Raw genomic sequence first — 14,769 nt, 5'->3', positions numbered from 1 at the left:
GACATAACACGATTAGATGGTTACTTTAAGTTTTTTGCCGTTTTCTTAACTAATTTCAATTCTTGCACAGCGTAGTTTTAAAGTTCGATCTATATTTTTATCTTATAGACAGTTATTTAGTTAATTTTCAAAATTCTCAACAATTTAATGTTTCAATTAGCGTAAGGTTAGGCAACCAGCTCTCCTACGTTAACTGTTTCAGAATGGTTGTTTTTTTGGTTTAATAAAAGTTATAGCACAGAGCGATAGTTAACGTTTAATTTTTCTGCGAGCGACAAGTACTGTTTATTTTGTATTTTTGTAAGACTGGGGGCCTTGAAGGCTAATTATTTTTTAATTTTCAAAAATTTGGCGGTTGGAAAATCCCTGCGCCCGCATTGGTCGCTCTTCGCTGATTAGTTCAACAGTTGGCACGTTGGTGGCGCCATCCCTCATTCTTCATGGCATGGCGGCCTCAACATATACGTGATAAAAAGTGCTTCTTTAAAGTTTCTTTAGTTATTATTAAAAACTACAGTTAATTTCCCCCTTTTTCCTCCTCGAAGAAGTGTTTCCGTTCGTCCGTTCCACCACCACGTCGCTTCCGTAAAAATGTTCCAGTGTTGAAAAAATGTGTTGTGTTTATGTTTTCCGTACAAAAATAACATTCGGATTTTCACCGGACGCGAAAAAGGTGAGTGATTTCCGGACGAGTTTTTCATCCAGAAGCTCGTCTCGGTCGTGAAAAATGGCTCGGAAAAAAATAGGCTCGGTTTTGGGCCGTTTTGTAATGTTAGGTTAGAGCACAGGGACGGATTCGGGGATTAGTGTCACGGAGGCGACAATTGGGCCGGAATTATGCAAAATTTCGACGGAATTGTGGCTAGACATGCGATCGCACACCAGACACCGACACTGTAATTTTATGGCTTGTTTGTGCTTTATTTATGGCCGAAGGGAACAAAGAGTTAATTGCTTGTAATTGGAGTGAGAAAATCGATTTTTCGCTACAAGCATTTCACCAGCTTCGGGGGCAAACCGCCCCCAAAACAACTGTGACAAGTCATTTTCACCACGTCTATTGAAGGTTATGTTGTGACACGGAAAAGCGCATCTTTTCAGACATATGATAAGCTTTACAAAAATATCGTTTTGTATTTTTATTGTAATAATTTAAAGACACGATTCTTATCTATTATGAAATTTGAAACAAATTAATAAGGTTGTTATGGTTACTCCCAGCCAACTGGAATCCAAAGGTTTTTTGAAGTTTTGTCAGAGCCAACTAAGATTAGAGATTTTTCTTATCAATAAATCAAATAACAATACAAAACTAAACGCCAATAAAAATTAATACATATAATTGGTTCTAAAGTTTCAAAGGAGTTTTGTTTTTAACTTCCGAAGTTATGAAATTTGATATTCAAAAATTTCAACATTCGCAGCCAACTGAAATCAACCTGAATTAACATAGTCTGTCATCTTGAATTAGTGTATGATTTTTGCCAAACTGACAATGATACATATTCTTATTTTGTTAACGCCACAGCCATCTATGTTAGTGTCATTATTTTCTGCATTCCAATTATCATTGCAATTTACGAGTTTTCTCATGAATAACGTAGCGAGTGCGGTTCGTGATTCACTAACAAAACATGTTAGAGTCTGAAAACTCTCGTGTTAACAAAAAAATCATAAATTTGATACAAGCGCCAACAATCTCATGCGATAATTGAGCAAATATGTACAAACTGCTACCGATACGCGCCTGTTTTTCTAGAGATTATGCGGATTTGTTCGCTGTCTTTTGTTTATTGTCGAAAAAATATCGTTTCGATTGAAAATTGCAAATTCGCGATAGCGCGTGCAAAGGTTAGACGGATTAGACGCGGTTCAGAGGCAATTTCGTGCGATTAGAAAGTCGGCTGGTGCCGAAAAATTGAAAACCGTCCGTCACGTGACCATAACCGTTAATCACGGCACACTGCGGCGGCGAGCGCTTCCTTTAATTAGTTAATTAACCGGTCTATCTTGGCCATCTACGATCACGTGCACGCTTCGAAAAATCGTCTCTCGGTGAAGGAAGCTTGAAGTAAAAGAAAAAAAAACAAAAGACGATCCGTCACGGCCGCGAGACAGGCGAGCATCGATCAAGCGTTTGCTTGTCAACTGCAAAATCCTCCGGAGAATTTCCTCGAGATCGAGTCGGCTAGGTGTGTAATTGTTTTCGAGCGCCCGTTCGTGTTTTGTTTTTAGCTTCCATCCCCGAGCGACTTGATCAAATATTCAACGTTGTACATGCAAACGGTTTTAGTGGCGACCTTGACTCTACCTCCAACACCAGGTCCACGATTTTTTACCGATAAATCTACAAAAAAAAATTGAATAAATAGGGACATAGCCGCCCTCGATAAACACCTTCCGCAAAGCGGTCGCCGACGTCAAAGGTGCCGCTGTCATCAAACAACGACGAATCGCGGCATCCTTTCAGGTTTAATATCGTCCTCTTTGTCTCACTGTGTGTGGACTTAAAAATTATAAACTCGCTTGCTTTGATGAAGCTGGGGCGCGACATTTGTTCATTTGTTTTTTATTTTTTAAGTGAGTGTCGAAGATGGCTTTGAGACCGACACTTTGTTGACTTTTCTTGGCTCAATGGGGTGAGGGGAGGGGGCGAATTCGACACATTTTTTTCGCCATTCGGTTACAAAAGACATAAATCGCTGCGTCATTCGCTTCCATTCAGTTTTTTCTATCGAAATCTAGGAGAATTTCCGGTTTAAAAGAGACAAAAAATACGCTGACGCTCAATAATATTCGGTGGTAGCACTGTCGGCACAAAAATAATTGTCTCATCTTCAAATTTATTATTTCTTAATATTTCCTTTTATTCTGTTTATAAAGTAGAGAAGAACTTCTTATCGGATTTAACGATTTTTTTTACAATTACACCGAAAAACAACTGAAGGATGTGTATTTTTCAATTAGTACTAATTATACGAGTATTAAACATTGGCAATGAATTTTGCGTATTTTATTTTATACAAACTGGTGTCCCAGAAATTTGAAAAAGTCCATTATATTGACTTTTAAATGTTTATTTTTTTACAAAAACGTTGATACTAACCCCCGTCATCACCTAAAATTATTTTCTAATATACAGTGTTTCAGAAATAAACTACAATACAAAGTTATTTTTTTTATTGGGAACACCCTTAATTTTATTGCTTTTTTCGACATAGCTTTTAATACTGATGAATTACTTTTAAGAGTATTTTTCTAATTTTTGGTAGTTTAGAAAATGAAAATCCGTAAGTAAATTGTTAGGAATATTAGTTTTTTATCTTTATAATTTTTGTTTTCTGGTCGCAAACATTTTATTTTTTATTTTATTTTTGATTGTAATTTATTTTTAATTATTCTTATTTCCCACGTTGTTATCAAAACCAAGAATTTTTAATTTCCGCTGTCTAATTTTAATATTGTTACAGTTAAAACGAAGACAAAATGTTACCAACAAACCTGTTTTAATACGTTTTTTTTGCGTTATTTTCACAAACAAGATATTTTGTCCCGTCCCTCATATGTAAACAAAAATTAAATTAATCAGAAGTAGTTGTACATTGCTTTATTCTTTGGTTTTGTGGTTTCAAAAGTTCCAAAAAGTTCCCCTTTTACTCTAAAAATAGTTGTTGTCTTTTAAATTAACAGAATTTTTTGTCCCGTCCGTCAACAATTTGTATTCCTTCTTTTTTGGTCGTATTTCAAATTTTAAAAATGTGGCTCTAATTAATTGTAGGTTGCCAACAATTTCACTGGTACTATGTTCCCATAAGGAAAAATTCACTTCTACTGATACATTTCGTAAAAACTGAAAATAAAATCTAATAATTTTACTTTTTGTCTTTTGAAACAGTGATTATTTTTTTATGTTTAAAGTTAAATATCTTTTGAGTAATCAGAAGAGACACAATGTTTGTAGAGAGACAATTTAAATGTTTCTTAGGTGTAAAAATAAAAAATAGGGTGTTGCATTTAAATTTTCTTAAGTTATTCAACTTACAACAAAAAATATATCGTTTAAGTTTGAACTTTCCTCTTTAAACTGGCGAAAATTTTACTTTTAAGTGAATTTTCGTCAGAAAAATAAAATTACTTATTTAAAAAACTGGCAATAATAATTTAGTAATGCAATGAAATTTTAGGTGTTTTATTAAAAAAACTTAAATTTGTATTGTAGCAAATTTCGTAAAGACCCTGTATCCTTGAAAATAATTTTAGGTGAGTCAGGGGGTTAATATTACGAGGAAATAATAATTTCATGTTCTGTATGTATGTTCTGTGGCCGCTTTGAAGTGGTTACACTGTAGTTGTTATTATTTTTTCTGAGTTGTTTGGTAAAAATGTAGAATTGTTGGTAAAAATAACCGTCTGGCCCGTTCGTAACTTTTGTACTTTCCGATTGGTAGTCATAAACATGTCATTCAACAAAACCCAACACGCCCCTGTCTGTTGGATTAGGTCTTCGCTAATAATAAAAATACAAACTACCCTCAGTGTGTGAGTTTTCTTCCGAGAATCGGTCTTTTAACCTCGCTTCCTTCTCTCTCAATCTTGAGAAAAAGCCAATTTCCGTCTCGCTTTTTGAAAGCAGCAGGGCCAACTGTCTGCCCGTAATTATACAGGGACGCGAGTAAATTACCTGTGGCCTTTATCACGTATTTATTAGTACCAGGAAATGGGTTCAAGCCGGGGTGCGGTGAATTTTCCAAATATGCATTACAACGAATTGAATTTTCCACTGGACGCTTTCTGACCATTCGATATTTTCATATTTGAATATTTCTCCCCGTTCGGAATTCTTCAATAATTTCATTTCCGCGTTTGATATTCGCCGCCAACTTGACAATTATTTACACAATCATCAATCAATGACAGATAGCGTAATCTCAGTGTAGCGGCAATAATTCGTCCCGTAGTATACACCTGTCAAAAATTATTGCATTTGTTTGTCGGTTTGGTACCGCTGGTACCGTCGAGGGTCAGCAACCGCGGTACCACTGGCTGCCTCTGGGCTTCAAAGAACTTGTGCCGCCCGCCATTCAGGCCCCCTTGCGTCCCGCGCGCATTCTGTACCGTTCGACAGATGTGAGCCAGGACCGGCTCTCGGAAAAGTGACCAACCCTTCTGGTTTCACCAGAACGGGGTCCGGGCTTTCCTTTGTGTGCCCGTTCTGACCCCTGTTTGTTTGTTTTTTTTTTCGTTTACAATTTTATCATTTAGGCCAAAATGTTGTCGTTGTTTAATAACGAACACGAAGAGCAATACTATAGTTTTTTATTTGCAACGTTTCGACGAGGGCCGTTGTCATCTTCAGGCGATGCGTTTGTCGTTTGTTTTATTATTAATTGATAACGCGTCACGTGGGGTTCTATAAGAAAGTCGGTGATTGGCTGGCCGAGGGTGAAACGTGTGCGTGACGCGAGGGAAAATCCTGAAAGTTTTCCCGCGATTTCAGTTTCCAGTTGGCGGTTTTCCCTCGAAGGTGATTGTGTTTTGTCAAGTGATGCCTGGTTGTTTGCGAAGGTATCGCGACTTTTTCGAGTTTAATTAAAACAAGGGGCAAGACCGGCTCTGGCTCAAGACATTCTCTTCCAGCAGACGTCGGTTGAAGCAAAACCTGCATTACTTACATACTTTATACCGAGCCATTATAACGTTTTTATGAACGCAGACGTGCACTTTAATTAATTCACGGTTTGACGAATTTTTTTTAAAATATCACATTTAGCTTAGTTAGTTAATTACAACAAAGTACACGATATATCATCAATTTCCAAAATCGAATGGACTTTCGGACTGTCCTAACAATCCGAAAAAGGTTGTGATTATTATTAGAGATATTGGCTTTTTCTTTTTTTAATTACTGGTAATAGCTGTGTCATTGCTACATATTTTAAAATTATTGCGGTATAAAGGCTGATTCAAAAGTGACGGACAAACTCTAAAAGACGTTCATTTAGTCAGTTTTTTTTCAAGTAACTTAATTTTGACATATTTTTTTAATTTGTTTTCTTTAGCAACGGTAGCGATTTTCGTTTTATATGACGCCGAAATTAATTTATTGTCAAATTTTCAAGACATCATAACATTAATTGTTGATTTTTTTCAATAGGTATTTGTTCAATTTTTAAAGAGCCGTCGTTTCAGCTAACCAAAGTCAAAAAAATATGATCTGAAGCACCAAAAATAATTTTTTGTCATAGGAACTTTCAATTCAGTTTGATGTCCTTTATCAGCACCCGAGAAATTGTCCGGTACTTTTGAATCACTGCGTATATACTGGTAAAATTTAAAAAACACTAAAGTTATATTTTTTTAAATGGGACACCTTAAATTTTATTGCATTTTTGGACGTAGTTTTTAATACTGATGATTTTGATCTAAACTTGTATTGATCGATTTTGCTTAGTTTTTGAAATTTTAATTTGTATTTTACCGAAAACACGCCTTTTGCAAAAAGTATTACACAAAAACTAGGAATAATAGAAAAGTAGGAATTCTACCACTTTAAAGAAAAAAGTTCAGACTTAAATATGTTAAATTGTTTAGCGCATTTGCAATTAGGAACGTATAAAAATTAAGAAAATTATTAGAACTTGAATAATTTGAAAAACTTAAAGAAACACCCTATTTTTGTTTTTGCGTCTCAAAGGTTATTAAATTTTCTATCTAATAACAAAGTTTTAAATGCCTAAACTTAATAACTAAAAAGATATTTGAGTTTAAAAGGTACTGAAACAACAGTTAATGTTTTTTTTAATGTTTAAAGTTAAATATTTTATGAGTAATCAGCAAGAAAGACAATTTAAAGGTCTTCTAGATGCAATAATATTAAAAATTAGTTATTCAATTTGCAACAAACCTCTTAATTTTTTTATCTTCTTGATTGTAGGAAGCTAAAAAAATGTACCCTTTAAATTTGAATTTTTTTCTTTAAAATGGTGAATTTTCTATTTTTCTAAAGTTCCTAGTTTTTATGTATTTTTTTAAACTTATTTTCATCAAAAAAATAAAGTATTTAAAAATTTGAACAAAATCGACCAATAACAATTTAGCTTAAATGTATAACACTGTGAAAAGCTACATCCAAAAATGCAAAAAATTAGGGTGTTTCTAAAGAACAACTTTAGCGCGTTTTTTTTTTTTTTAATATTGAGACACCTGTATATAAAGTGCAATAATTTTAAAATATGCAGCAAAAACCTCCAAAAAAAAAAAGAAAAATCGTTGGAACAGTTTGTATGTTCACATTTTTTTACCGTTAAAATTTCCCCGAGAATAATCGGTAATTCCCCCGGTTTTTGTGAAAAGCCGTCAAGATTTTTTCTAGCCTTGCGAGCCGTAGTTTTGTTTTTCACGCCGCTTAAAATTAAGTGGTTATAACTTAAAATGCCGTTAAATTATACACTAACATGGCCCTTCTCACCCCTATAATAACACGGTACGATTTCGACGGCGTTCGCTTTAATTAATACCTTCACACCAGTTCAAAGCGGAAAAAATAAAACATAAACTTGGCCACAACCGATCAATTTTGTATTATTTTTGTGATTAATTGTGCGACATAAACGCAAAGTCCGAACATGATGTGGTTATGCAACCGTGTACACACGCATGCGTCACTGGTTGCATAACCCGCAATACAATTTAAATAAAAATTAATTATTTAAAAGTTTGAAACGATAATTACACAAAAACAACATTACCGTAATGCCAATCATTTGGCCCGTGGTTGTTGTTAATTTCAAGGCCTTGCTATGTAAGGGGGCTGCGTTATAACCACTTTACGTGGTGACAATGGCAATTAATTTTTTAAATGTTTAATTATGCAAAATTTGTTTCTTTTGTCTCAAATCTTGTGCCCTTGTGACTTCCTGACGGCGTTCCAGCCCCTGCATGCCCCTCATTATGCGTCGATTGCTCACAAAAGCCTTTGGCTTTTTTTAAGATGTGGTCCAATCGATCGATGGTGCCTCCAACCACTCTCATTTCTCTCTCTATTTCCATGGCAATATCTGGCTTAAGTAATAAAAATGAGCCTTAGGACTGTTGTGAAAAAGGATCTGGTGGCTTGAAAAGAGCGTGGAGCCCCCTTTTGTCTAATGAGTCATCGATCGAAGGAACTCTTAGGACTTTATCCAGTTGTTCATTGCAGCATTTGAACATTTCCTATTCGCCTGTCCATCATAACGGACGCTTCGGGTCTGATTTAAGTGGCAGCTGAATGCGATATTAATAAAATAAAAATAATTTTTTCGTAATAATAGGATAAGGGGTGTATTGTGTGTTTAGTGCCGTTTCATAATAATATTTCAGTGGGGCTCCCCGTTGATGAAATGCGGTATGTTTTGCATGGTTTGGCTGTTTCGTTCGCCTGATTGCGTTCTAGCCGAAATTACATCATGGTAAAGTGATGTAATTGGATATGACAGGTTTTGATTTTTTCCTACCTGAAATAAATCTTTTGTTTGGATTTATTAAATATGATTTAATATTTTCTAACCGGGGATCCATTACGAAATAATGCGAGCAGAAGAAATGAATAGGGCTGCGCATTGTATGGTTTTGTTCAGATGCTCTTCGGGTATTGATCGAAGAGTCTACCACTCCCCAAGGGGCACTCGCTCTAGCGTCCATATTTGAATTGTTCCACGATGCGGGGATTATCGGGAGGGGTCCACGGGCCCCCTAGACAATTTTTTTGTAAAAAAAAAATTTTTCGAAAAAAATTTTTTTTCAGTTTTCATGATGAATCCGAGGCGTTCCGCCCCCTGTAAGTGCCCCATCTCGCTCGGCTCGTATCGGGGGCCTCTCTCAACATGAACGACCGGGAAAAGAGCAGGTCCAGTGGCAAACAGCACATCTATGAAGGCACTTTCGACTACACTTTGCCGAGGCCCCCCGCATTGGGAGAGGAGAGAGCTTACAACGCGTCGGAGCGGGGGGCGCAGCCACTGCAGATGGACCGCAGGCACTACAAGTCTTCCTCTCCTGTTCCAAGTAACAAGCAGTTAATTATTAAAATTATTAAACAATTAAAAAAAAAATTTTTCAGAGTTTGATTTCGACGATGGTAGCAGTTACAGGCCTACTTCGCGGCCTTCGTCGCGCCACGGGAAACCGCCGGCCTACCTCGCATGGGCCGAATCGCTGCACAATCTGCTGCAGGATTCGGACGGTGTGAAATTATTCTTGCGTTACCTCGAATCGGAAGGGCCCCATCATGCCGACACGTTGCGCTTTTGGTTCGCTTGCGAAGGCTTGAAGAACCACGATCAAGTCGAAAATATACAAAAGTTGGTTAAATTGATCTACAAGTGAGTCCCGATTGGTGCATTTTTGGGTTTTGATTAGTATTTTTTTCAGAACGTATTTTTTGAAATCGGCCCTACAAATCAACGACGATCTGAAGAAACAAATAATGAGAAATTTAAAATCGCCCCAGTGCCTTGAACCACCCATTACTCTGTTCGACGAGGCCCAAGCACAAATCGAAAACCTTATCAATAAAACTACTTATCCCAACTTCCTCAAAAGCGACATCTATCTGCAATATGTCCAAGTAATTACGATTTCTAACATTTCTCACTCGAGATCACTAAGGTCAATATTAGGCAGTGGCGGATCTGGGATAAAATTTCTATTGAGCCGAAAAAATAATTTTAAATATTTTTAATTGTGTTAAGTGTTAATTCTAGCGTCCCGTTTTTCATGCATTTTTGTCATTTCACTGTCAAATATGATAGGAATCATAGTTGGCTATGTCATTTTCGAAAAACTTATTTTTTTCTGAACTGAAAGCAATATAAATACAATTTGACATTTTAATATACTTTTGATAAAAAATATATTTATAATATTTGAAAGTAGTTGGCCATGGAAAAATTATTTCACATAAAAGGTGTGAATAATCTAGAAATTTTGTGAACGGTTATTAAAGTAAAAAATGTGAAAATATAAAAATAAACTATGTTATAGTTATTTTCAATTGAACAAATATACGATCATCGCAAATGTTAATTAAAAAAAAAATGTGCAGAAAATTAAAAACGATGTGATACTACCATTTTTCACACTTTTTTGATTTAGTGACGTGACGTTGATAATGTTGATTAATTTTGGTGTTTGGATCGACATTTCTTTATTAAGGAAATCATACAATTAAGATTTTTTTTTCAGACATTTCATGTTTAATTAGAAAATAGAATGACAGAGCTTGCCATTTTAAACCTAAAAACAAACAATTTTTTAGTCGCAAAAATTTGATGTAATAATAATTTATTATGCTGTTTTTGATTTAATTACTGTTTAAAAAATCATTAAATTATAAATACTTACTGGATAATACATTTTTTAAAGTTTGAATTGAAAATCCAAATTTTTGTTGCCCACAAAAAAGAAAAAGAGAATTGTTATGTTTTATTTTAATTATTTAAAAATAATGTATTACACAAATAAACAGATTAAATCAGAAAAAAAAATAACTTTTCGAAAATGTCTTACAACTTATTTTCTTTCAATGTATTTTAATTCACATTTTTATTCTTCCTCGTTGTTTATGATGTAAGTTCTATTTCCAATTTATCGTTTTTCGTCGCTGACTAAGTTATAAGTTTTTTTGGCGTTTTTTTTGCAAAGACAATCAAGACATCATTTTTCATTTTGGTTTGGAATCCATTTAAATGACCGCTCACAACAGCGAAACCAATTTTTTTATAATCTTGTGGTTCCAATATTTGGTTAAATCACCCTAATGTTTAAATTGCATTTTATTATGCATTGTATTAATTTTTCTACCCAATAGTCGGTCGAGAATGCGAGCAGCGACGACTTCAACAGCGAATCGAGCTCTTCCAGCAGTTCCCTCAGTAACAAAGACTTGGGGAACTTGGCCAGCGGTTTGGGCCCCCTTCCCACGCTCCACGAAGGCATGGAATTCAGTCTCAACACCCAGCAGCCCGTCATCCTAACGCCAGGTGCACCAACACTCAAAATCTAATTATTTTTTCACAAATCAGCACTGTCTAGGTGCAGCCAGTGTCAGTACGGGTTATCACACGCCAACAGTTCGCCTCACCAAAGACATGCTCCTCCGATCTCAAAAGCATCGCGCTCTCGACATCCGCCCCAAATCCGAGACCTATGCTGGGTGAGTACCGTGCAAGCAAATTTTTATTTTCACAACACGCTTTAAGCTTGGTTTCTTTTTATTTTCTCCGTTTTGTTTTTGCGTGTGATTGCGTAGTTTGATATACCGAAGCAGTGGGGCTCACGTCGCATACAATTCCTACAACCCGGTCTCGAGGCAAGATAGCGAAATGCAGTCGCTTAGTAGTCATTCAGATGCGAGGACCGAATCGGACAATATGTCCTTAAATGAGAGCAATGTGTGAGTATTGAATCAAGGGGGCGATATTTGCGGGCGCATGTCCCGAAATTTTGGTTTTGGTGGCGGGGACTAATCCTGAACTCTAACAAGGGTGATTAACAATGAGGATGGAAAGTTTGAGGCGAATTTTGAGTATTTGTATTAGAAAAGTGAGGTTTTGTCACTTTTGAATTTTCACGCTGATTGTTTAAAAAAACGTAAAAGAGTAAATATTTAAAATTGTTACCAGCCGATCAATTGGGGGCACGTTTCTGGACACAAAACCACTAATTATGTTTTTTGTTCTATTTTTGTCGGCAAACTTAAAACTTTGGACGTTAGGGACTTTTTGTTACATGGTTGGCAACGCTGCAGGTTAACAAAGTTTAAATAATACAAATTTCTAAGTTTTAATGTCTCTAAGGTCTCAAGTGGATTATATTTAACGTATAATTGAACTTTAAATGGTATTTGAAAATGTATTATTGTTTTCAGTAGGACTTATTTGACATTTAGTTTGGGGAAGCCAGTGGCGTAGCATAAATTTGGAACCGAACCTTAAATTACTTTTAGATGTGCCTTTAAAACAAATGTTTTAGTTTTAGGGTTCAGAAGTGATTGTAAACTGTAATTGAACAGAAACCTTGATTTTACTCATATTTAAGTCGACTTTGATTACTAAAAAATTATAAAATCTTTGGCTTAAATAGGGTAGGAAATCTTATGAATTTGATTCGATTTAATTGGTTTAATATTTTTTACAAAAACAGTATTTAATCTTTACAAGAAGCGCCAGTAGTTGCTTTTGAAAAATGTAAACCAGTGGCGTAGCAATTTGAAACTTTTTCAATGTGGCCCAAACTTTCCGTGCTCTGAACAGTAGGGGGCAGTCTCACCAGTAACACTTCGTATGTAAACCGAAACAAGGTACGGTTGCATGAATGCATGCCGTATAGTTCTACTTAACTTGTGTCACGTGACCTGACCAGTGACATTTCCTTTGATCGTCAATTATTTTTCTTGTCAGTGACGGCAGACCAGGTCGTTCTTTACGCAAATCCATCGAAGAGAAACAAATGCGTCAATTCGCCCGTAATAAAGAAGTAAACATGAACCAACGTTTCATCCCACGAACCCAACGCATGGATGTGGGTAACAATTGCCTGCCAATCGAAGAACACGCCGCTCTCTTGATAAAAAAGCTCGAAAATCTCAAACGCGAACAGGAGAACCAGGAGTTGTTCAAGCGCCGATTGAAAGAAGGCGATTCGCTGAGTTCGCTGGATGACAAATTCCAAACGCGCGATATCGAGTCGGCCATGCGCGAGAAACTACAGTTTCAGGATGACAACGATCAGGACATCCTCGACGAGCACGTCTCTCGTGTGTTTTCGGACCACTCGTTGTCGATCTCGCCGGGATTGGTCAGTCCGAAGGCGTCGTCCCCGCCCCGCGGCCGCTGGAGCCAATCGCAGGCGCGTCGTCGCGACAAGGACGTGTTTTCGATCTTTAGCAGCGATTCGGGCAACGTTCACGATTTCGCGGAGTCGTCCGAACGCCTCCCGAAGTCGAAAAGCGTTCCCGAGTACAACGACGATCGGTTTTCGCGGGCGGCGTCCTGTCGACGATCGGCGAAGAAGACGCTCACGGACTTGACCGACAGCGGCGTTTCGGTCGTTTCCGACACGGCGTCGGTCGTGCCCGTGCCGAAAGACAGTCGTGTGCTGACGTGGCTGATGGAGTCGGACCGCAGCGCTAAGACCGCCCCTAGCCACGCCCACAGCGAGATGGCAGTGGGGAGGAAGTACGCCAAGAGGTACGGTTCAAGGTCGAATTCGCTGGAACGGCCAGGACCGGCGCAGCCCTTCATCGCCGATCCGAGTATGCCGCCGTTGCCGTCCCCGAACACTGACATACAATTGGAGGAGATCCGGAGGCGGCTGACGGAGGACGACGGCGGGAGGCGGTCCAAACAGAGGTGGGTGGAGCCAATGCGAATGCAATGCTCTGATTGGTGGGTTTGTGCAGGTCGTCGAAATACTACCCGGAGGTGGCGCAAAGCGGCCAATCAACGTTGCGCAAGTCGACCCGAGGGCAAAAACCAACCCCTGAGGACATGACGATCGTCGTTTTTTCGTTCTGCGATGAGCAGTTTCCATACAGAACGAAAATTCCAGGATCGCAAATTACCCTACGCCAGTTCAAAGAATACTTGCCGAAAAAAGGAAATTATCGGTAATGTTGCATTCTACTTTACCGATTGTTGGCTAATGATGGGTTTAGGTTTTTCTTCAAGACGGTTTGCGAAGATCAAGTGACCCACGAGGAGGTGAGCAACGACAGTGAAGTTCTTCCATTGTGGGAAGGGAAAATAATGGCACAGGTGAAGCCGATCGACTGAGTTTTTTACGTTGAGAAAACGTAAAATTCGTATTTATTTTTTGTTACAACGACGAAAATGGCGATAATTTTGCAAAATGATTTTTTAAATTAGTTTTTGGTAAATTTTATAGTCTGTTTTTGTCGTTTTGTTACACTGCCACGGTATGTTGTAATTGTTTTTCCTTTTTGGGGGGGAAATAAAGCAAATAAAATGCACATAAATTTGTATAGTGCTTTAAAAAACGATAGTAATAAGATGCCTAATTCCGGGACTATAATTTTTGAGAAATTACCGACAGAGTCGCTTTGTATATAACTAACGGCGATTTTGTCTGTTTTCTTTTGCAATAGGTGCAAGACAAGTGCCTTTTTTGAGACGGTTTCTTCGGTTTTTCCATCAATAGAGACAATCAGAATTAAGCGGGCAGCTGATTGCTAATTTTATTTCTAATTTTAAGTTTTTCAATTTTAGGAATAGTTCTTCATATACCTCATTTCTCTATTTCTCTTTTTAGAATTAATTCTATGAAAAAAACTATTTGTGGATTTGTTTACTTAAATTATACGTTTTAAGTGTAGAACTGATTTTGTATAATTAATTAATGTATTTTTTTTTTGAAAAATGTCTTAAGCGAAACAATACAATTGATGCAATTTCGGCGAGTTTTATTTAATTTTTATTCCTCTATTTTTAGAGTATTTTTCAGAGTATTACGTATTTTAGGTGCCATAACCGAATTCTTATCGTTTGCAGTGGCGTAGATTACGAAATTTTTACAAATAACTCGAGTTTTTATTATAAAATGCGACTTTGGGGCTCCCCATGGTAGTAACATTGTTACGAAATAAAATAGTTTTTTTAATTGTTGTGTTTTATTTAAATCCTCCACAAAATCAAAGAAAAAACTAATGGAATGATCACATTCATTAGTTCTGTACCTCTTTTCTTTTCTTCCCTGCTACCAAGAATAAAGAAA

The 14,769-nt window shown here is 36.9% G+C and overlaps 1 protein-coding gene and 1 long non-coding RNA gene across 5 annotated transcripts; one reads left to right on the top strand and one right to left on the bottom strand.

Moving 5' to 3' along the window:
• Nucleotides 1–401: 401 nt before the first annotated feature.
• Nucleotides 402–14,656, top strand: Axn (Axin). 4 transcript variants are annotated; one of them, NM_001293566.1, is made up of 10 exons: nucleotides 402–673; nucleotides 8,783–9,042; nucleotides 9,098–9,359; nucleotides 9,409–9,604; nucleotides 10,847–11,018; nucleotides 11,071–11,191; nucleotides 11,288–11,431; nucleotides 12,438–13,388; nucleotides 13,439–13,645; nucleotides 13,694–14,656. In NM_001293566.1, exons 2-10 carry the CDS (start codon nucleotides 8,862–8,864, stop codon nucleotides 13,809–13,811), a joined length of 2,352 nt encoding a protein of 783 aa, NP_001280495.1. In that variant the 5' UTR covers nucleotides 402–673; nucleotides 8,783–8,861; the 3' UTR covers nucleotides 13,812–14,656. The 4 variants fall into 4 exon arrangements, with proteins under 4 accessions (NP_001280495.1, XP_008196701.1, XP_064213257.1 ...); XM_008198479.3 differs by lacking the exon at nucleotides 402–673 and having other exon boundaries at nucleotides 8,862–9,042; nucleotides 11,077–11,191; nucleotides 13,694–14,655; XM_064357187.1 differs by lacking the exons at nucleotides 402–673; nucleotides 11,288–11,431 and having other exon boundaries at nucleotides 8,862–9,042; nucleotides 11,077–11,191; nucleotides 13,694–14,655.
• LOC135266478 (uncharacterized) lies at nucleotides 7,847–11,778 on the bottom strand. Its single transcript, XR_010334538.1, has 3 exons — nucleotides 11,658–11,778; nucleotides 8,546–9,033; nucleotides 7,847–8,492 (listed from the first exon to the last, which is right to left on the bottom strand). It is a non-coding gene; the product is annotated as an uncharacterized LOC135266478 (long non-coding RNA).
• Nucleotides 14,657–14,769: the final 113 nt, after the last annotated feature.

The sequence above is a fragment of the Tribolium castaneum genome, chromosome 6, assembly GCF_031307605.1.
Source record: "Tribolium castaneum strain GA2 chromosome 6, icTriCast1.1, whole genome shotgun sequence".
NCBI classification, from domain to species: domain Eukaryota; kingdom Metazoa; phylum Arthropoda; class Insecta; order Coleoptera; family Tenebrionidae; genus Tribolium; species Tribolium castaneum.
This window is presented reverse-complemented; position numbering and strand designations above follow the sequence as displayed.